The sequence below is a fragment of the Caloenas nicobarica genome, chromosome 1 (genome assembly GCF_036013445.1).
Source record: "Caloenas nicobarica isolate bCalNic1 chromosome 1, bCalNic1.hap1, whole genome shotgun sequence".
NCBI classification, from domain to species: Eukaryota; Metazoa; Chordata; class Aves; order Columbiformes; family Columbidae; genus Caloenas; species Caloenas nicobarica.
Window position 1 is genome coordinate 54066309 of NC_088245.1, and position 23476 is coordinate 54089784.

The 23476-nt window shown below is 39.4% G+C and overlaps 1 protein-coding gene across 1 annotated transcript in view; it reads right to left on the reverse strand.

The window, feature by feature from the left end:
* Nucleotides 1-23476, reverse strand: part of OTOGL (otogelin like) — a 91312-nt gene extending 67836 nt beyond the window's left edge. The window contains exons 1-16 of the mRNA XM_065631869.1: nucleotides 23398-23476; nucleotides 22376-22415; nucleotides 21228-21276; nucleotides 19114-19174; nucleotides 17315-17413; nucleotides 16481-16635; nucleotides 13152-13273; nucleotides 11192-11397; nucleotides 8397-8524; nucleotides 7661-7767; nucleotides 5267-5373; nucleotides 4435-4560; nucleotides 3608-3716; nucleotides 3311-3357; nucleotides 1863-2008; nucleotides 190-313 (exon numbers count right to left, since the gene is read on the reverse strand). Coding sequence (XP_065487941.1) covers nucleotides 190-313; nucleotides 1863-2008; nucleotides 3311-3357; nucleotides 3608-3716; nucleotides 4435-4560; nucleotides 5267-5373; nucleotides 7661-7767; nucleotides 8397-8524; nucleotides 11192-11397; nucleotides 13152-13273; nucleotides 16481-16635; nucleotides 17315-17413; nucleotides 19114-19174; nucleotides 21228-21276; nucleotides 22376-22415; nucleotides 23398-23476 — 1705 coding nt within the window. The remainder of the gene's footprint in view (nucleotides 1-189; nucleotides 314-1862; nucleotides 2009-3310; nucleotides 3358-3607; nucleotides 3717-4434; nucleotides 4561-5266; nucleotides 5374-7660; nucleotides 7768-8396; nucleotides 8525-11191; nucleotides 11398-13151; nucleotides 13274-16480; nucleotides 16636-17314; nucleotides 17414-19113; nucleotides 19175-21227; nucleotides 21277-22375; nucleotides 22416-23397) is intronic.

Here is a 23476-nt window from a genome sequence, read left to right on the forward strand (position 1 = left end):
TGTTTCACAGGCTGAAAAAGTAAATTTCTAGAACAGTTACTGAGGTTATAAGGAGTAAGTGATTGTACATTTCATAAGTTATGCTTGAAGAAATTCCTTTTTTCATAGACAGATGTTATTGAAAGGTTTTGGAGCATATAAAAGAAAGAATGTGAACCCTGGTAAAATTGTACTCTGTACACTTCTTACCATTAAGGTTAAAAACTTGGTTAGGACCAGTTTGGACTTGACCAGATCTCATGAGAGTTACTTGTTTGCTCACATCATCTTCAAGAACTAGCGTTATAGACTCAATGCAGGCGTGGTCAAAGTTCTAAGTAGAAACAAGTTTCACCATCAGAAAAAGGCAAGGAAACGCATATTACCATGGAAAGCAAAAACAAACAAAAGGGGGAAAAAACAGTTGTATAGAAAGGAAATACCAGAACTGTCATCAGGTAAATCAGTAGTAAACTATCACTCAAAAAATTAAAGAAAGCGCGCAAAATTTTATGTAGAACGTAATAAATCATTGCATATGCATATAAGAGCAAGGAGAATGCATTTTAGCTATTATGGCAGTCAAGCAGTAAGTAGACAGAGGTTCCCACATACTGATACAGGGTTCCGAAAAGCCACACTTGCATGGCCACCCTGGGTACTTCTCCTTGTTGGGTTAACCCATGTTTGAGTGAGATTGACCCTGTCTATATCAAGCTGGTGCAGCCAGAGCCCAAACGCAGCAACACATGAAGGTGCTTCTTGCCTTGAAACATAGGCGTGATCTCTGACTGCAGACCAAAAGGATAGAATTTCTCCAGAATTATACTACAACAATTTATATTTGACTATCAGAAAATGGTGACTTACAAACTAACTCAAACCCACCATTTTAGAGTGTTATCCAGGTAGAATTTATGAACCTAAGTGCAGGACAAAAGGTGACACATAACCAGCTTAAACCAAGCATTTTATGCTCTGCAGGGCCCCTATATTTTCAACCAGAAACTTTCCAAGATGTCTAGAGTTGTGCTAAGGGTCATTTTCAGTAGCATCCTTGTCTCTCAGTGGTTACCTAACCAACTATTTCATGCTTGAGGCCACCTGAAATGCAGAAACAGGAGGCTCAACACCTATGCAGAAGAAGGAGGTGCTTACAAAAAAAGCAGAGACAGCAGCTCATAGTATAGGTTTTGAAGGGACGGGAGAGACAGTCCTACAGTAGGGCAGCTTCAGTGCATCGCTCCCTGCTGATGGGTTCAGGCACCTGAGCCCTCAGCACATGGGTGGCTGTGAGTCATGGTCTCAAAGCCCCTTCTGAGAGCCTAGGTGACTAATAACATCATTAAATCTAGTCTCGCAGATAAGCACTTTTTATAAGCACTTCTGTTCATAAAGCCAGTTGTTGGATACCTGCCCAAATACTTTCAAACAAATATGTGTGGTGGCTAACCTCTTCAACAGTTTTCTAAAAGGCATTGTTCCGACAAATTAATATGATATAACATATCAAATAAAAATCTAAAGCTACCAAAAAAAAAAAAACTCTTGCCTAACTAGCAGTGTATTAAACCTGTTCAGTGCTGCCAGGAAGAGCTTTTCTAAAGCCTGTGACATCTGTTTGTACCATAACCAAAGACACATATACTCATTTAATGTTCATGAATGAGTAACTTTTTAGATTTCATCCCTCTAAAGATGCAATTGATTTCACAATTGGCAATATGACACATAGCAATACAATTGCTTACAAAAAACTGTAAAATTGTTTCAATTTATGATCTTTTCTGTTAAACATAACCCGATAGTTTACATTAGAACAAGATTGCCTGAAATATCAAAGGACACATTTGTTGTGAATGTTCAATAAAAATGTGACTTACCTGTCCACAAGGTGCTTTCTGTAAAGTGATTGTGAATTTGTTTTTCCCAGTACCTTTTACCAAAATGTACTGGCAAATCCCAAGAAAGGTAAAATGACGTCCATCAAATGTTGTGAAATGAGAGCTACTTATGATGGAGCACTCAGCTTGAGAGAAAAAGGATAAACAAAAATGTTAACTTGCATAAGAATGTATTATTATTCTGTAAATGATGAAAGAGATAAATGAGAAACTGCTTATTTCTAAGTACATAATTCAGGCTAACTTTAATCTATGTAGCTATTGTAGCATTTGGAAACAAAATATTTTATATACAACTATTTCCACCAGATACCATCTCATATTGAACACACTGATGCACAGCATCTTTTGGTTCTAACTAGATGAGACATCTTTGAATCACAAGTTCTCTAAAATACAAAAGAGGTATATCTTTATTACAACTGAAGTTTCCTAGAATCATCTTCTTCATCAGATTTTGGCATGACACAGTGTGAAAGAGGACAAGCTACTTTCTTCTTCCTTCTAGGTACTATGACACTGCTTGTTACCACAGGTATGACGAGGCTGCAGGTGCCTGTCCTCAGGGCACATCTAGATTTGTTTTTCAGTTCAGATCAGGAGAGCACTGTTGAAGCAAGTCTCCAGGGTATCCCCACTTACTGCACTTTCATTCACACCATGGGGCAGTGTCAGATCACATGAACTAGGTTCATTTGGGCTGCAACTAGTCATAATCAACACACACGACACACACAAGACATGTGGAGTGGTTCTCAGTGTCAATTGTTTTACACTGCAGATTCACTTTGTCAAGACTTGCTCAGTAACTGTTAAGCCTTATTACCTCATTCAGAGGGAGCTCCTTCATTTGTAAAAAATTCTCTTTCACAAGTTTCATAGTGTAATCTTGTCTAAGACATGGAACTGTTGAGGGAGTTTCACCGCCTGACTACTGCATGTTCCTCTGAGTAACTCGCTACAGAGACATGTAATCTTTAAAGGTAATGATCATTATCTAAACATTAATTGCTGTTACAAGGGAGAAAATACAGCACACTGAGCATCAGAATGATATTTTTCTTATTATTTGCATTACAATTGCACCTAGAAGTGCAAGATCCTTATACTTGGCCTAGGTATTGCATAGGCAATAGAAATAAACTGCCTGCCCCAAAGAACACAGGGCATAAACAGGAGATAGAAAACAAGATGTGGATGTAACATGCTCAGTTAGGGAGGCAAATGGGAAAAGGTAAGATGAGTAGGGTCAGGCAGTTAAGAGCTTCACCCCAGCTGACCCACTGCTACTCTCAACACCCATCTGCTTAAACTTCCTTCTTAAATGAGCATCCCAAGCCCTTGGATCATATCTGGTTCTGTTGCCTTCTAAAAAATGTATTCGTTATGTTCATTGAGGAAAGAAAAGAATAATGAAACACAGATACCTGGGCAATCATGATCAGTGCAGTTCCAAATGCCACCAATACAAATACTAAAAAGAAAAATCACAAAACACAGAAAGTCAGGGTTCTGATCTTTAGCAAAAAAAAAGCAGGTTAGAGCTAATCAATATGTCTTGAATTCACCCTTTCCATACAATAGCCTACATGTTCTAGTGGTACACAGGGTCCATACTGTAAAACATAGAGACTAACTAGTCTTTTAAATGTGACTATGATGTTACACTAACTGTGGGCAGCAGTCACAGAGAGAGGAAACACAGACGTGAGGCTTTCACATACCAGTTGCTACATTCTTGTTCAATTTTTGAGCCTACAGGGAAGGCAGTTCCATGATAAACACAAGGACAATTCGAAACAGAGATACAAGTTCCATTTTCCATAATGAGACCTATTGGGAGGGAAGTTAACAAATGAGATAAAAACCAAGTTAACGAACTCCGGATCACTGCACTTGCTCCATCTGACTCAAACATTCAAATCTGCCAGAAGGTGATCTCACCAGTCTTAACTGGGGACCAGCAAAAAGAGTTGCCCAGGGAGTGCAGAGAGCTCAGAGTGATGAACAGTGAAGCTCTCTCAAAGCAGCTGCCACTCTGAATAGTTGCTTTATGAAGAATGTCTGCCTGAAGCACATAAAACCGTACAGACTCAAAAATGAAAAGATTCTGAGATCACATAATCTCTAGTCCTTCTAGAACAGGACTGCCCATAGTCCAATCCCTTTTTTGTATTGAGTATAGGTCACAGGAAGTTTGTTTTCTTGTACAGAGCATAAGACATATCCTGTTTAAACAAAATCTCAGTAGATTTTGGAATAATTCAAATAAAGTGGATTAAATCTGTTCAATATCTTCTTGTAGCAAGCATTACTGATGGCTCCAGGTTTTAACTGATATTTCGTTCTGAGTCACCTTTTTATCCTAGAGAAATGTTTAGAATACAATAAAAGGAAGAATCACAGTGAGAATAACAACAGCTAGAGCAGAATTTACAATATTCATATTTTCAGGCTTTAACTTTAAGCACAGTATATTTACATAACTTTATTATGATGCTGGATAACAGCTTTGCACATATTTTTTTCACATAAAATTGGCAGCACTTACCATCTGGACAGTAACAGCCATCTAAACAGTGTAGATTGCTGCCAAGACAATCTTTTTCAAATGTGCAGGTTGGTGGACAACAACTGATACAGTCACGATGTACAAAGCTGTCTTCACACTTCTCAGCTAGAAAAAAATACATGGCACATTGAACATTAGGGCAATTTCTCTTTCCATACTGGACAACTCCTCTCTATCAAATAAACAGTTGTTCAGCACTTCTGGTACAGGTATTTATTCAAATAAGGTAGAATGCATTATTTGGAGAGGTTTTAACTGATGAACTGTGGTGAATCTCTCATCAGTATTTAAATCCGTCTTCACCAAATTCTTACATCACCTCTTCAAAAGAAGTTATCATTTCAATGACAGGTGAACATGTGCTTATATCTCAGCTAGTTCAGAGTCTTGTGCATGAGACTGAACTGCAATTGATGGGTGGTGGTCATAACTAGAAGGAGCTGGATTAACTGGATAAATTCTGTTATAGGGCCTGTAGAGGCTGAAAGGTTATCTGGGAAGAGAGGCAACATCAGATCTCCACAGAATTTTGTTCTTCATCCTAGAATATGATTAGCACACATGATGTTTCAAGCAATCTGCAGAAACCTTAGTTGTGTATGGATCTAGATCATATCAAAGTTGAATTAAATTATTCCTCAAACAAGTCATCGACTTAGTTGTTCACCAGCAATAGTGGAGCTGGCTGATCTACTAGTACTTCAGTACCAGGTTTGAGTCCTGTACTAACAAATGTTTCCAGATCAAATTATTTGAAATAAATAGATGGGGTATCTCGAAGGTCACATAGTATGCTTTATTAAAGTCTTACTACAGGCAGGAAAGTCATCCCTCCAGTCCCGCACTGGGGATCCAGCGTGAGAGCACGCTCTTGCATACTCTGTCACCGCCCTGCAGTATGTTTCATCATCATCCACTCTGAAATGATAAAACAAGAGAGTAATCAAGGACCTCAAATCCCAACTACAAATCTCTGCCATGGGGCACTGCACAGGGTACACGTAGCTGACTCCACTCAGTCATGATGACACACAGGGAAAATACTATGAAAAGGAATGAGCTATACTGAATACACGGTTGTGGTTTTATCATTTGATCTCATAAAAAGTTATTTCATTTTAATATTACTGCACTGAACAAAATCACTAATTTATTACCAAAAAAAAAATATACATATAAATGCTGCTTATGGTGAAAGAGAAACATGACCTTGTTTTGAAGACAACAGACAACTCAATAGTCTGAAGATCCATGTCTCAGGCCCTCTCCCTCCTGCATGATGTGGAAACTCTGACCTACTCTGAAAAAAGACATTCTGGTGCAAGTAATAAGTTCAAGTTTCCAATTGCCTGTCAGTCCTTGAAGCTGGGCAAGAAGAACCCTCTTGGTGGACTCCTGACCTTGTGCTGGAGTACTCGGCGCCAGAAGCATTATCCACTGAGTATTGTAGACAGGCTCAGGGATTTACAGTGTGACCTTGGGCAAAGGCATTTTCTCTGCCTTAGTCTGTACAGCAGAAGCTGTACAGTGCGCTTCTGCCAGGATCAAGTTAGGAGACCTTCATCAGTGTCTAGGTAAGCTCAAATTTTATTCAGATATAAGACACATAAGGCGAGATACCACCAACCTTTTGTTGCTGTGAAAGTCCAGCAACTCCTGCCACTCACTATGGAGGACGTGATGCCAAAAGGAAAACACAACATTGCTATTATAAGCATGACTGTGACAGATCAGCTGAGCTTGTCTTTCAGCACACAAGATCGTGCTTCCAAAATTAATGGTCTTAAGAATATATTCGTATTCTGCTTTCAACACATCTGTTATCAAATCAAACACTGCTATTACTCTTTGTTACAGTGATCAGAGTCTCTCCAGCTCTCCTTATCTAATCCAATTAAATGGGTCTTAATAGAAAGAATACTTGGCATAGACTATGGCCCCACAAAAAACTTTGTAAACTGACACTAAGCGAGAAGAGAGGTCTCTTTTATAAGAAAAATAAGCCTAAACTAATGAGGTTCTGAGACACAGAAAATTCCTTCAAGGTTTTAACATTCACACAATTCACATCAATACACATATGCATGTTGACAAAAATCAAATCCACCTTAACACCATTGACACTTATTCAATATCACACTTGAAAACTTGCTTGTCATTATTCTTCTTGTGCTAAGAAACAGTCACAATGAACTCCTAAGTTACAAAGGGACCATATGGAGGCAACTCATCTCTTCTCTAAGTGAAATCAATGTACAGATCACAAACTTTGGGAAAAACACTTTGGAGATTTGCCTACAAACACAAATTCTTCCATCTTGACTTTATGGTAAAACAGAAAACTGAAAATTCATCAAAAAGGAACTAACAAGTTGTAATGGATTACACTGAGTGATTCTTACTTTCAGTCTTGTGATCCTTTCTGTATGTTTTTTATTAAATTGATGATAGTCTGAGAAGGCCATAATAGTGTCTGATAAATATCCTAATATTTATGACAATTACTTCTTAATTTAAAAGCTCTACTAAAAAGCAAGTGGTACACTCAGTCATCTATTCAATTACATTCTAGAACACCAGTTTAGCTTAAATTACTGACAAGAATGAAACAGGAATCTGGAGGGCTAAGAGAAAAATACCAGGTTGCATATAATGCCAGCAGCTGAGGAAGTGTAACTTCCACCAAAGCCAGCAAGAGCTGAATTTCTTTCCACAGCTCTGAATATACATTAAAAAGAAAAAAAAAAAGGAAAAATTCTAACAATTTGAACCGTAGTGCTTGCCCTTAATGACAGTCCAGCTATGTCAGACAAATGGTCCAGTTCCTCCAGAATAATTGATATTTCCCACTAGTATCATCTCCTTGTATTTTTGATTCAGGATGTCCAGATACAGTTTTCAGGGTTTTTTTGTGGTTAGCAGCTCCTCTTTTGTCATTACTAATTCTCTATGGGTTTCTCTTCCATGTATTTGTCTAATATTTCCTTGAATCTATGTAAACCTTTAGCAATCAAAATATCCTGTGGCAGGCTGGTTCTGTGATCTTTGTTTCCACACTAAATCACCCACTGAGAAGTTGCATCTCTTTCAGTTTGAATTTGGTTCCTCCTAACTTCCCTCAATTCTGCTCAGTTCTGGCCTCAAACAAAAGAGTGAGCATTCATTTCATGCATCAAAAATAAATACACAAGAACTCCAGACTTACCTGCAAAGATCATTCATACAGCTAGAAATATAAGAATATGGATCTATGCTTTCATGACAGCTGAGAAAAGGAAACTGTAGGAAGATTTGGCACTTGAAGAATATGTCCTGCACATTAAGGAGAGTCAGTAAAGGACAGTTAGCACATACTTTCTGAACAAGCATAATTCTTTTTTAGCTTTGTTTCCCTAATCTAAGGGCCTTCTTATCCCAATTAAAATGTGAGAATCTCACAGTCTCAATTTATTGCTATGTCTCCTTTATTTCTCTTCCTAAAATTTGTCCACTCTGCCTAGGCTGGCTTGCTTGCATGCAGCTTCTAAACCAGCTGGGATGAAAGAGTGTGAAATTACCACAAAAAAGGCATTTTGCGCCAGTGCAGGAGCTGAGCATGTTACTTCTGCAGTATTTCACAGTTTTCAAAATAATGAGGTGTAAGATGCCAGAACTGGAAACTGAACCCAAGTTTAATGCAGCAATGAAGAGCTCTGCCAAGCAGACCTGTGGCACTTGGCACACCCTATCTAAGCCTTTATACTTTTAAGCTAAACATCTGAAGATCTTCAGACATTCTCTAGCAACAGTCCTGACCTGAATCTTCTGGTTTTGAGAGCCTCAATCCATTTAAGGCTTTTTTCAATATGGTGTATATTGCTACATTCCTGTACCGTCGCTAGGCAGTGAAGATTAAGAAATACATATATACGTAATATATATATATTACATTATTAATTTACCTCAGTGGATTCTGCATCAGTTGAGCAAGGACTAGAAAAATCTGAAGCAGCAGGTACACAAGGTATGTCATCTGAGGTTTGCACAGCCCAGCTATTTGCAAATTCAGCAATGTCTTCTGTGTATTCACCTACTGAATGAAAACATTGGAAGAGTATCCAGGGAACATAAACACAAAAGACAGCTTGGAAATTTCTGGTAATTTTTCGATGTGTTCATTACCTCAGTTAGAGATATGTTCAGAGTACGACTGATGTAGAAAAAAGGGGTTTTTTTAAATTTTAGATTTCAGATAGTATGTTATGTATTAAATGAAAATATTAAAAAAAAAAAGCCAAGGTGTTGATTGGGTGCAATCACTGAAAATTTTATAAAAAATATACAAATAAGGACAAGCATAAGGCATTGAATACTTAAGAAAAAATGCATTTCTTTAAAACAGTTTAAGGCTTTCATCACGTTTCACAAAGGTTAGCACTGTTATCTCCCTCCTTTTCCCTCGCAGCAGAAAAGCCCTATGGCAAACACACCACTACATGCCCAGCTATCCTCACAGCATGAGCATTAATGAATGAGATGTGTGACTGGAAGTCATGGCAACAGGCTGAGGAAGATACACGAACATACAAGAAGGTTGGCAGTAAAGAAACAGACCCCAAATTTCTGTATTTTTGCAGCAAGAACTGAATATTAGATTTTCTCTGTGTTCTTAAGTATGATAAAAAAGGCACATTGCCTCCATCTTGAAGAACCTTACAGTAATTGGTATCTATGCTAGGGCTATCTATATCTGTACATGGTTAGGAGAGAGAGTATTGAAATGAAATCAGCTACAGTTTTTTTCACAGAGCTGTACTATCCAAAACTTAATCTAACTTCTTCCAGTACAAGATGTGCGAAGTTTGACATTGCAGTGTGGAAAGCCCCAAAGCACACTAATCAGATATTTGTATTTGGATCTCCACAAACAAACAAAGATAAGATCCTAACCACCAGTCTATTTTACTTAAGAGCCAAGGAGAGTTAAAACATTTCTCCCTCTGTGATAGAATAGTTCTTTGTGCTGAAAACCCTTCCCAAACACAAAAAGATGTGTTTTGGTCCAGAGGCAAACCTATTGACATAACTCCGTTTCTGCAAAAACATTAAAGATGTTTTATTTATATTTCAACATGGCTTGAAAAAAATTTCTAAGTGCTCATAAAATGCCACAAAATAAAATCATTGTCCTTGAAACTGTTCTACACCCAGGTACAGCCTTGTATATTAAAACAATGCAAAGGTGCCCTTAAAGATGAAGATAAGGAAACAGAAAAGGAGTTTGGTTTTAAATTGTGGTTCGAAATGGGGTATTACATGCCTCTCAGCAACCTATTTGTTTGGAGAATTGCAAATAGAGAGCATTAAGACTCTGGAAAACTCAAGATAGATGTAATAGCTTCCTTTACACTACTGGGAGACATAGTTTAGCTGGGGAAGATAAATCATCGTCCCAGATTATTTATAACATTTGGAAAGACTTAGAAAAAAATGTTGTAGCTTAGAAGTTGTTTTAATTAGCAGTCTATTCTTGTGAAGATATCAGAAAATTCTGTTTTGTATTTGCATAGATTCAAGGCACCATGTTATACAACTGGTTCAAGGTAAAAAATTATTCATAGTGCTCTTGATTATACACTACAATAATACTGTAATTTCTGAAGAATTTCTGAAGAAACATGCTAGAAGAAATTACAATGGTGAAGAAATGTAGCTCTGGAAATGAAGAAAGCTGAGAGCTTGAAGTCTTTATAACAGATAATGCATTTAAAGATACTGAAATTACTCATTCTTAGAGATCATGTGAATTCATTATTTCCTCCAAACTCCATTTTTCTCCATTATACGTATTACCAGTTTTATCTAGTTATTATACATATTATACACTGGTGTGCAGAAGTTAATGCATGAAACATGGAATTTAACTGCTCTTATGGCAGAAGAGGTATGAGAAATTTATAATGGGCAGATTTTTAAAGACTACACAAGCATACGTACACTGTGTGTTCCTTCACTTCAAAAGTCAAAAAGCTTCACCATCAGCCATTTAAAAATGGGGAAAAACAAAGGAGGGAAACAAGTTACAGTGAGATAACTTTTGTGACTTAAGAATATGCAAGGCCATGGGACTGGATTATCTCAGCAATTAATGGTAACAGTAAAACAGTCCTATCTTTGTTTTTATCAGAGACTGAGAAAAATATTCCTCATATTCTCAAGCTCGTTCTTCTAATTTTTTCTTCCACATCAGTTGCAAGTAGGACAAAAATCCCTGTAGAGTATTCCTTACATAGACTACAGAATATTCTACCAGTTTAGCAAGTCATCTCTGCCTCAGGCACAGCATTGGGCAACTCCTCATCCTACAGGGTAGTTGGAGGCACGTAATACACCGAAACAACAAAGAGATACAAGGAACTCCCTGGCAACAGCCTTGAAATTTATATCTTTCAGCTAGCATTTTTATGATGCTCATATAAACAAACGACTTGAGATGGTGTTTTTTTCAAATAGTGCTAATTCGGCTCCTCTCCTTCTCCCTCAATCCTTAAACAAAGAGAAAACCACAAGCTTTTTTTTGTTTATTTACTACTTGAAGGCATTTTCATTATCTAAGACAAATGTATCCCAAGTGCTTTGTTCATCAAGAAAGATTCTACTGAAATGAATGAAACTGCCTTTTTACTGTATTCTATATAAAGTGAACATGGAAAGTTTTCGCACAAGGTAAATGTGTATTTCTAAGCTATTTACTTACTATTTTGCAGTATCAGGTCATCATATTTATTGCCATTAAAATTTCCACAGAGGCCACAAGGTTTTCCTGTATGTTCTTCTGTCAGCTTAATATAAATACCAGAGTTTCCATCCCAAGCAAGAGAAAAACCAAAGGTTGTCTTCACCAGAATATAGTCAGCCAGTCTCTCGAGGAAAGCATTTCCAATTGTTTGAGGCAATGTTAATCTGGAAAAATAAACAGGTTGCTTCAAAGATCTCATATGAAATGAGATTAGTGCTATAAAAATATCACTCAAATGTCACCTTCTAACTCATGAAGCCCTTTTTCCCAGGTGTGTACAGTTGCTTCCATTCAATTATTTGTCATTTTTTACTATATTTTCTTCTGTTTACTTCTCTACATCAACCACCAAAAATGAAATGGTTTTGTGCTGTATACACCTATCAGTCATACCAATTATAAGCCTGAAAGAATAATGAATCTCAATTTTCAAAGCCCAGCACAAGCACATTGAGGAATACGTGACTTCATGAGTATGTTGTGTTGCAAGAGGAGCTATGAGACACTGTGACCACCAGCAGCCCTTTGGGCACAGGGTCCTCACCAGGTTAAATGTCTGCGAATGGACGAATTTACAGTACAGAAAACAGCATTGACCAAAATACTGTATATCTTCCTCCTGATGCCAAAGAACACTGGACAATAATATTGCAGCGTGGATCTAATCCTAAGCTTCCAAAGCAGTTTCTGTTGGGATGAACAGCATCACTGTAGCTGTCAGTCTCAGATGGTAATGGCTACAGAATTACCTCAAAAAGGATGGCAAGAACACCTTAACAACTCTTTGAAATTTTCTGTACTTCATCTACCAGTAAAACATGCACACTTTATCTATACAAAGTAGGGATGGGTAATTGTTAGGTTACACCTGAGGTGAGCACAAGGTTCCTGTGGGGAGTTGTGGCAGTTGCACATCCCTCCTGAGATCCAGAGCCCTCAACAGGGCAGTCAAAAGCTCTTTTAGCACCTCTTGTGCCCCACTGTGCCTGTCCCCACCTACACACCTAGGGTGGCGCCAAGGTGCTGACAGTCACATCCTCCCCTGCCCTGGGGCAAGGTGACTTCACCTCCACTAGCTGGTGGGGCAGGAGGGCTGGGACCCTCGGTCAATTGACAGAGTCCTTAACGAGACCCTGAGTCAATTGACAGGGTCATTAACAGAGGAGATGCCCAGAGCAGCTGCAAAGCTTCTGGACTATGTTGTAATGCCCACAGCCAGATCTGACCAGGCTATAAAACGGGGTCCCTGCCGAAGGCCCCCTTTGAGTGATCTTCTTAGAGCAGCAGGTCTGTGAACTGGAGCCCTCCCCTTAGACTGGGACACGGTCTACGGAGCCTTCCTGGGATTGAGAGCACCTCACCTCCTCATTCAGGTGAGTGGTTATTTACTGGATATATCCTTGAATGAGCCCTCGCCTAACCCAGTCGAGTGATTATTTCTTGTGGGTACCCTGGAGTCAGAGGGCTCTGGTTTTTTTTCTTGTGAGTGAATGCATGCACGCTGTGGATCCTCATTATTCTTATGTTGTTTTACCCCAATAATCTCCTCAACTGATATCCGAACCTGTATTTTTTGTTGTTGGAGTGCTAACTAATTGTATAAACCCTGCTTCTAGTCAGTTTATTGGCTACACTTTTCCGCCTAGAATAAAGTTTGTTTTGGAACTGGTTGTCTGCCTAAAACTGACTTTGGGGTGCCTCCACGACAGGAGTGTATGCTATCCTCACTCAGGTTTTACAACAGCACCATTAAACCTACTCACATTAGACTTCTATCAGTCCCAATACAAAACAGTGAGAGACGAATAAATAGACATATCAAATTATCTTCTATGGCTGGTGTAAAAAGCAACATATTTCCAAACTCCGTGCTATCTCTTTGCAATAAAATGTTAAAACCCACCATTAGAACACTTACCTGATTCCTTTTTTTCTTACTTCATGTCCTGAAATAGTTATCTCTTCTTGGTTTGAAAAAAATAAGCTGATGGACCTCTGACAAGTATATACCGAACCGTAACAGTGAGGACTGTTATGAACCTTAGAGGGGAAAAATATACATACAATAAGAATAAATGTTTGTTCTCCATAATTTCATGCAGTTTTTCATAAACTCATATTTTATATTTCTACTCACCCATCACTGAAAGAACTTTACAAATAATTACTTAGAATATGAAAATAATAGTTAGAAAATATCCAAAACTATAAGTTCATGCTACCCAGTACTACTGAAAAATACAAACAGAGGAACTGTTTAATAGCATAAAGCATCACAAGACAGTGGTTTAAAGACTGGATGAAATACTCAGCTATTTTACATAGATGAACTTCAGAGACACTGTAGTGAGCTGTCTTATAACTGCCAATGTAGGACTTTGTTATTTACACCGAGGAGACACCCCTATTGCTCTGTTTCTAGAGGGCTGATCTATAAGAGGCAACAACAAACCAATAAAAAACCACAGCATAATACCGGCATTCTCCGTGCCAGCTGCAACTGGTACCAGCTGAACTACAACACGCCTTCCTGAGCCACTCAGGATTTGTTGAGATTTTAGAGTGCTCCAACAGATTACTGCAGGCATCTAACCTGCGTGGATCTGTTAAAACCCATTTCACACTGGCTTTCCAGCCCTGCTAATGGAGAAGGGAAGGCTTTTCTGAAGTCCGCCTCTGCTCATTATCTGGATATAGCATAGTGAGCCATGGCGTTGGTTTGAATTGCCTATCAGCTTCCCCAATATGAACACAGCAATAGAAATACAGGTTTCAGTCAGCCAGAGAGAGATTTGCAAAACTGTGTGTCTCAGATATTGTCAATGTATGACTTCCATGACTGCCCACTACTAGAAACCACAGATGCACGCTTCCAGAAGTGAAAGCCGTGCAACTCCTATCACAGCATGTCTACAGTGTTAGGGCATTGAAGTAAATCTTGCACCAAAAATGTGTAATCAGACTCTGAAACAGGAATGATAAGCCAGTACTCTTCCTTTTAATAGTCTGGCAAAAAGGAGGCTACCCCTAAAGTCAGAGTTCCTTTGCATTCCTGGCCTTTGGCATGGCAGAGCACAACTCCTGCAGGAAGGTCCTTGTCCCTAGAGACCACAGAGCTTTCGTTGGCCAGGGTGTGTTCTCACGACTTGGAAACTGTGGGTTCAGATTTATGCTGACTGATGACAGGGATATAGCTCTCCAACTTTCTGTGCATATGCTCTGATCGATTAACTACTACACAGTTTTGAAATACACACATAATCTAAGTGAGTTTTAAGCACATACCTACACCAAGGGCTTGAGCAAAACTTCAACAGCTTTCACTCACCTCAGTGGGGCTGGGCCACCCAAAGCTGTGGGATGCCTTAGACTACAGTGCTTCAAAAGCTGATTTTAGACAATGCCCTTGATTTTAGGGAACATGTTGTGAATCTTAGATACCTATCATTACCTAAATTAAAATGTAGACATAGTTTAGGTAACTCAAATATGACAGCTATGACTGTGTGCATCAGCTTTCTCTGAGAAGGATGGGAGTTGCATTACCACTTTGCTTGACAGTCCTGTGAAGCTAAATAGATTAGTAACTGGGAAACATTTTGCCAACATAGTAATGAAGGCTGTAAAAGTAACTAGAGCTATCGTTTTTGTAGAAAAGCTCTGTTGGTAAACACATACAGTGCTAACACATACTCAAATTAATCTTCCTAAACTGACAATCCTGGACGTAAAAAACAGTTACTGTTTCTTTGAGTGAAATAAACCAAAACAGGAAAAGCACTAGAGCTCTGGTTTTTTTGTATAAAGAAAATAATAATTAAAGACATCATAAATGTTACTGGTGTTGACAGATGATTTCTATACAAATCTGGCCCAAGAAATAAACACAATCAAGGAAAACCAAAATAATTCTTTCATTTTCTTCTCCTCTGGAGAGGTGGATTATTAAAGCCAGGACGACCATAATGTGAGGATTTGGCAAGGTTCTTATCTCTCCATTGCCCAACCTGTAGTGACTGCAGTGCTTCAACATTATTTATGACTTTTCTGAGTAAACATTTTCAGTTTTTAACAAAATGTGACATTTGCTCCAGCAATTGAATGGTAGTTTATCTCCTTCCAGAGCAACTGGGATCCACTGAAATATTGATTCTAGATTTTAATGCAGTCTTGGGCTTTGCTACAGCATTTTCTGAAAAATCCTGAAAGATCATAGCAGCATGAAGAATCCAAAGAATTAAAATGAAATTGTGGAAGGCAGATGTAACAGCATCTGTCTATAACCTTAGTGAATAGAAATGGCAGTCTTAATGGCAGATTTATCTTCATTAGGTGCTATTACCTGGGGGCAGAGGAGATCACGTATTTATAAATAAACTAGTCCTTGGAGCAGAAATCAGAGTCTAAGTCTGCCCTTTCCCCTGCGAGCACTGTGACCACTAGGGCTCAGAAGCAGGATCCCTCTTGTCCCCTCTCCCATGCTCAATCAGCACTGAATCCCAACCATTGTTTAAAAAAACCCATAAAGAGCTTGTATCCTCTCCCCACAGTAACCAACAGCCTGACCCTGACAAAAAGGGCGTCTTCCTTCAAAGAGGGTATAAATTTGAACTCTCCCTGACCCAAAGTCATTTAACCATGGACACTCCGCAATTTGAGGAAATCACTAAAAAGACTGCTTTCCATACTTAGGTCAAGACGAAGGCTTCTGAGCTGTTAATCTTCTCTGCGTGACATAGAGGTGATCCAAAATTAGAAAGCAAATCGCCAGAGGGGACAGAGTTTTCCACAGGCCAGGGAGGCAGCTTCTCATAGCATCCTGATATCTGTGAATTGGGGTCCAGTATGCTCCAGTGCCAAGCTATCAGGCAGGTGACAGCTCTTTGCACCTTACTCTGCAACTGTTTTTTTTACAAACTGACAGCTAAAGCTTATTGAAGTTTCCGAAGTTTGCTTTAAGACCCATTTTTGCTCCCAGAAAGGAGAGATGAGAGATCCTTATTAGGATAAGGGGAGTAAGAAATACTATTTTTAATATACTGACGGCTGATTATCATTTCATCAGTGTTTTGAGTTACTGCACATAGGCTTAGACATTTTCCAGCACCATAGTTTTATATTTAAGTAAGCAATACAGCAGTCTGATCCATTTATTGTGTGTCTAGTTATTTTACTTGTGATGAAAAATAAGTCCGGTAATACAGGAATACTCAGTGTGTTATTTTTAGCAAATGCTCACATACTTACCCAAACAGTGTACTGGGGTTCTGGAGTTCTGCAGTCTTTTGCAAAAATATAGGAGCAATTTCCTGGGAAGTAGTAGTAGATGCCATCAAATGTTTCAAAATGATACTGTCCCCATGATTTGCAAATCCCATCTCGGTCCTTACCAGAGTTAGGTACTGGAAAGAACAAGCACGGTAATCAAAAATTGACAGGCATCACAGGTGTCTACAGAATAAAGAGCTCGAAACCAAAATAAGAACTTAAAAAGGAAATACACTGCAAGGACAAAATATAACCTAATTTCTTCAACTTTATACAAAGTCAGTACATTTTTTTAAACTGCAGGCTGCAGTTTCAGTCATGCGCAGTCATCGTAGGTCTTTAATTTGCTTCAGTGGATACATTTTAATCACAAGTACAGGTAAGGGATTTAGATCTACTGCAGATTCCGGAGGACAATACCTGTTGATCCCTGCACACAGCAGATTCCAGAAACCAGTGCATTGCAGTAGTTGGTAGTTTTATTTGCAATAAGTCACTGTTTGTTAGAAAAGTGCAGTGACTTTTTGGTTCAGCTAACCATAAAAAAGCTGTGTGGCTACTGATGGGCTAGGCAGTGATCTATCTGTTACGGTATCTACGTATCATTACTACCCAAGTGCTAAAATGTAGGTGTTCCTGATGTTGCTCTACACATAACCCTGGCATATATAATTTTTATCTTCTTATCTACTCATGGAATGATAATCCTACTGCAGAGGAATCACAAATGTGCTGTTAACAGTATTGTTTTAAAAACCTGACCCTTAAACCTCACTTGAAGCTGAAGATGGAGTCTTTTGGCCCAAAACCTACCAATTTGGCACCTGCTTCCTTGAGCCTGAAATAACTGACAGTCACAGTCACCTGCCTCTGTGCAGGCTGCTCCATTAAGGCACTCCTGAGGACATGGACCTGTAAGCAAGCACAGTAGCCTTTTAGCAGATATTGTATTTTGCAAACAGGCTCAGGGACCAACATTAAATCAATTTATTGTTAAATTATAAGCAGCTATATTAGCTAAGAAAATTAACCAACAACAATCTCCAGATTTTAACATTTACTTAATTTTATCCTTTGGTTAATCCTTGGTTAAAAGAGAAGCAAGGTTCTCTCTCATTTGGTTTGAGACTTGTAAACTAACAAAGGAGCAAAAGGTCAACCTCCTCCCAGCAAACAAAAGGTCAAGTTCCCATGCAAAGAAACCAAATCCCAATCCTGCTGGTCTCGAAATACACAGGACACAGATTATTCTAATTGACTAAATTCAGCACAATTTATACATATGTTCAGCTCCTCCCTCCTAAGCATTACAGCAAAGGGTACATTCAGCTTATAAACAGTCCAGAATATATAATTTACAGAATCAAAAGCAGCTATAAATAACCTTCCCCTCATGCTAAAAAAAAAGTCAGTTAAAAAGGTTATTTCTGCTTAAGAGGTGGCTGAAGTCAGAGACTTAAGATTCCATGGGAAGGGCTTGTTTTATGTTATAGTTAGTAATTGTTTCCAAAAGCAGTTTCATTAAAGGGTTTTATGGTCTGGAAGCTAGGACCTCACTGTAATCTCTGTAATCTACTAACCACTTGATGAGGTGGTTCTAAATCATAGTTCCTCAAAAGAAAGGTAGTCACAAAGTAAAATTTCATCATATTTTGCAGATAGTTTCTTTGTTTCTTGGAGGAGGATTAAAACCCTAGGTACTAACACTTATAATCTTGCTGACGAAGATCAAAAAAGCATTGCAAAAAGCAGGAAGTAAATGAAATAAACAGGACCTTCGACTCCCAATGAAGCTATGCTAAAGCTGCTAGTGACATTAAATGGGAAAAAAAATGGGACTTTTACAGTAAAGTATACACAGAAGTTACCACTAATTCAGAACATCAGCCTTCACCGGGAAAACTCCTTTCCTTGCTTAGTTTTGAATTTTTCCCATTTAAGAATTGATTTCCAAATATACACAGATGCTCTGAAAATACAGATGAGGCAGAAAATATTGTTTATAGAACAGCGGTAATATGGACAACTTATCTGTTGTTGTTAGACTTGTGAGCTGTGAAGTTACATACATCCATTTACATGGAAAAACACAACTGAAAACACATACCCAGACATATGTATTTTCCAAGAATACTGAAGTTCAGTTGCATACAACGAACTTTTCTGCAAAACAACTTCTGTAACTTGGACATGCTTTACATGTCTGTACGATGCCTAAAACCTTCCAGGAGCAGCTGCATGCTCATTGCCTTAGCACCGCTGTCCCTTCACATAACCAGCTACACGCCTCTCTGACATACTTACTCTGCCAAGGCCACAAAAAGTGGCAGAAAAGAAACATTGCAATGGAACTAAACTTTTTTAAAAAATCAAAGATTCATCTTAGTTAGCTGTTCAAATTTGGTTGTAAGGGATTACGTTGAAAGTACAACTTTAACAGGAATTTTCCGTGATTTAACACGGATAAAATGAGAAAATGGGGTAGAGCAGGGGTTTGTAGGGTCGTAATGAGGAGAGCTTCTGCAGCCCGTGGTGACATAGGAGGGCTGACAGGAAGGCAGCACTTCCAGGAGCCTCTCTCATCCCACGGGTGTGAGGAACGCGGCACTGACCTCCTGGCAGACTGCGCGTCAAGGCTCCATGAAGTTGCGACCGAGGAGAGGCACCTTGAACCTGTCAGAGAAATGTAAAAGCAAAATCAGGGTGTTTGTGCTTTACAAACGAGATGATAGAAGCCTGAGGCCTCACAGCCTAACATTGCGTTGGGACTTTTAACACAGAAGAGTAATCTGCGGCTCGGCCAGCACACGGCACAGCCTCAGGTGCTGCAGGAGGAATTGGCAGCCTGGGCCATTTGGGGAAGGCAGTGACTGCAGCAACTGTGGGGAGGGGAAGCACAGCTTTTGCGGGGGTGGAGAAGGACACAGCCATGCTGTGGGATCACTGCACGCCTTACAGTGCAAATAAACCAGCAGGGCTCCATTGGAAGGAAGAGTGGGAGGATGGAGAGCACTTGTGCTGTTTTCACTTTGGTCAAATACCAATAGTTGGTGAGCCTGGAGATGCGACATCCCTCCATTTCCCCTTTTCTCCTAACTCATGCTCTGTGCCGCACCCCGATCATCCTGCTGTGGCCACTCCAGCTGCGATGGATTTAATGTCCCTTTTCACATCCTTCAGAATTGCATTTCAGTTCATCCCAAACAAAAGAGGAGACAGATCTGCCTGATGTGCTTCCTGTCTTGTTTAGGAACCGGGGAGCATCCGACTATAAGGAAGCCCTGGATCTGATCCAGCGCTCTGCTACTGCAGTTTGTCACGTCACATCATCCCTTCCAAGAGCTGATCCCACTCCAGGCTGAAAGTATTCTGGGGTTTTTGCCCCCACTAGTCTGATTGGAAAGTTTACCAGAGTGAAGTGCTGGGTAGTTAGATATTTCCCTCTCACATTTATTCACGGCCAGTTTCAATCCTTTCGTTTTATAAAGCTTGGCCCTTTTGCTTAAATAGCTCTTCTTCCCTGTGGTTTATTCCCTCTCTGAGGTACTATGAGAAAATAGTTACCCTTCTATGCTCCTCACAGACGTATACACCAGCCTTCAGCTGTACAGCTAAGCAAAACAAATTGTTTAAGTCTTTGCTTGTAAGCCAATTACTTTCTTCCCTCCTGCCACCAGTCCTTCTCCCTGTCAGGAGTCTGAGCTAATGGATCTCGAAGTGAACAGCACTGTGCAAGGAATGGGCCAGGTTGAGTCTCACTAATGCCTCATATAGCAATATAAATGCTTCCCTTTTCCAACTGGAAATACTTTGTGGGGTGCATCCAAGTCGCACGATCTGTCTAAAATCAACCTGAAATGGACTTCACCAAGTCACCACCTGGAAGCCCTCTGCACAAAGACTATTCCTGGTCCCCATGGTCTGTCGTTAGCTGGAGAAGATCCTTTCCCTCCCTGCACGACAAGACCCTTTTCCATTTCCCCTGCTAGTTACTCTGAGCCAAGCCTCCTCAGGAATGCAGCTTTGCATTATTTTGGGAGGTGGAGCGCCCTCCTGGGACACCGTCATTCCCCAGGGCCCGTTTCCCTCAGAGGCTCAATTCTCCTTAGCCACACCAGCTGCTCTCTGACTCGATCAGGAGGCACATAGACCTCAAAGGGACTCAGAGAAAATCTTCCATGGTTCGGCTGCAGGCTCCCTGCAAGGCCATGAGGAGGGACTGCCTTGGGCTTCACACCTGCCCCCATCGAATGGGGTTATAACCCTTGTCTGGACTCCAAAACCTGAGATGTGTTCCAGCAGTGGAATGAGATTCCACCATTTGCTATTAAATTTCAGTGCAACATGGCTGGGACACAGCGTTGAGGCAGCGTTGAGGCTGGGGCGGTGGAGGGAGTGTTGCCATTGGCGCCACCATGGTGCCTCTCACCAAACACTGACAGCTTTCTGAGGCTCTCTGTTCACCTTCACAAAAGATGGAGGCGTCAAGGTTTTATTTCCCAGTCGGCTTGTCAGGGTGGGTCACCCACCAGGTGCCTCGCTGAGAGCAAATGAAGGGGTGAGGCCATGGGCTCGGGTGGGGGCGAGCAGGCAGGGAATGGCTGCTCCTCCTCCCTGTCCTCCTGCCCTTCTCCCCACAAAGGCTCCTTTGTAAGGACAGCAAAGGCCCAGAGGAAAAAAAGGGTGGAGATTTCCCCTCCCTCCCGCTTTCGGAGGTATAACCTACCTCGGCTGTTACAAGATCTCTTTTCTGTCGAGTTGCATTAAACCCGTTTCTGGAAGAAAACAAAAAGGATTTTGTATAATCAAAGGTCCTTGGAGCAACCTGAATAAGCAGGTCCTCAGAGAGAAGTGTTTCTCTCTGATTACCATCACTTTATCAAAGAGGTCTTTCTTGGGTTAACATTTTAAAAGGTGATTTTGTTTTTCTTCTTTTTTTTTTTTTTTATTTTTCATGGTCTCATTTTACAGAATTGGGAAGCACTCTGAACTCTGCTTGGACAGGGAGGTACCTGGAGCTTGTGGGGGAGACACAAATACACAAAATAGGTTTACATGACAGGATACAAAATTGTAAAGCAGCTTCATATTTAGTTAACTCTGGGTGTGAGTGGCTGCGAGTTCCCCCAAGTGTTATTTGAATATACCCTGATGGTACTTTTAATAGCAAGAGATGTATCTCCAGCTGTAGCTGACTTAAATTTGTGATTAAGTTTAGAAAGCAAGGCATCAAACTATAAAACATACCTAGTTTTATCGACAGTCCAAGATGGTATATCATTTGACGTGCATGTGTGTTCGCTAGATGTATATTAGAGGTCATTAGATATCTGAAGCTACGTCCAACTGGATGCTTCCATTGAAATTGATGGCAGAGTTCCCATTTAATTCAATGGGATCAGGAACATTCCCTAGTTTGGGTTTTGTTTGGATTTCAGCTTCTACATGAAAACTTGTATTGCAAATGTTTATTTTAAGGCTGTATAGCACTTTTCTATGCTCCAAAAAGCAGCTAGGATTTTATCATGCAATTAAAACTGTAGCAGGGTACTCATTTAATGTATTTTTCCAGTAATGAAATCATGATCTCATCCTGGTTTTGTTCCATTATTACTCTAAGCTTTCTTGAGACCATAGAAGTGTAATTTTTCATATAGATCTCCATTTTTCAAACAGAGGACCAGTGTCCTTTATGTAAATTCTTTGAGAAGAGTTATAAACACTCTGAAAGTGTGTTTTACATCCAACGTACATGTACATGACATTCTACATGTCAAATTCAAGGCTATATTTTACATTCTAACTTGCACTGCGTCACACTTATTCATTCTTGTTCTGTTTGTAGGACTTGACAAATAAGGAATAAAAACTTACCTTGAAGTTCTTCTCGAAAGAGAAAGCTTGCAATAAGATCCTGTAGATTAAAAAGTCATCAAGTTAAATGTTTTTTCTACAGCCTCACTCTGCACTTGGCAAACAGCAGTTTGTCAAGTCTAAAACAACACTATTGAATTTTGGTTTTGAATGACCTTAAGTTTTCCAGACCATCTTTACACAAACTTTTTCTGTTCCCAAGGAATGTAGCACTACACGTTTTCCTTCCTGAGAGTTTGATTCTGTCAAGTACTCATCACCTGCGAGTTTCCCTGGTCTCAGCTCTGGTACATGCTACCATCAAAAAGAGTAAAGAATTCATAGTTCTTCCAAGGCTCAGACTAAAACTAGTAAAATACAAGAGATGCTTAGAGCTTTCCAGAATCAAATCTCTACTGTGTTTAGCTATAATAATTTTCTGAATGTTACTTGGAATTGTAATCCATTTAAAACATTCTAGACAGCACGCTTCAAAAAAAACCACCCAAACAAAGAAACAAACAAAAAACCACCACTCCTTTTTCATGTTGCCTTAGAAATGTTTGTAGTTGTTGCAAGAAAACTGTCGATAAGGTCCATTTGCATTAAATAGAAAATAGGGTCATTTGCATAACCAGAAGACCAATTATTTACCTTAGCATTCTAAAAATGCTTAAGCAGACTGCAGGTGCAGTCTGATCAAACCAAATCATACTGCATTGAAATTCATTGTCTGCTTACTCACCTGGCAGTAATGGCAAGAAAGCCAAGAAACTCAAATTTCATTCCTAAATAATTATTTCATAACAAATTAAGACATAAAAATGTGTTGGAAAAAAAAACACCTCTATTTTAGTTTCTATGCTTTCAAGGAGAATATATATACTTTTTTAACTCATGTTAAAAAAATACTTTTATTTATAAAATCCAGCAAGGGTAAAAAAAATTGCTTTATAATGACAAAAAAAGAAGTAGCCATTAAAGTATCTAGAAAAATATTTTTTAAAGTTTGCATTACCACAAAAAAGGAATAAAGTACTTACCTTGCAAAGAGTACAGCAGTGAATGAAGCAAGAATATACTCCACGGTATCATTAAATTGAGCTTTCCCACAATGTTCAT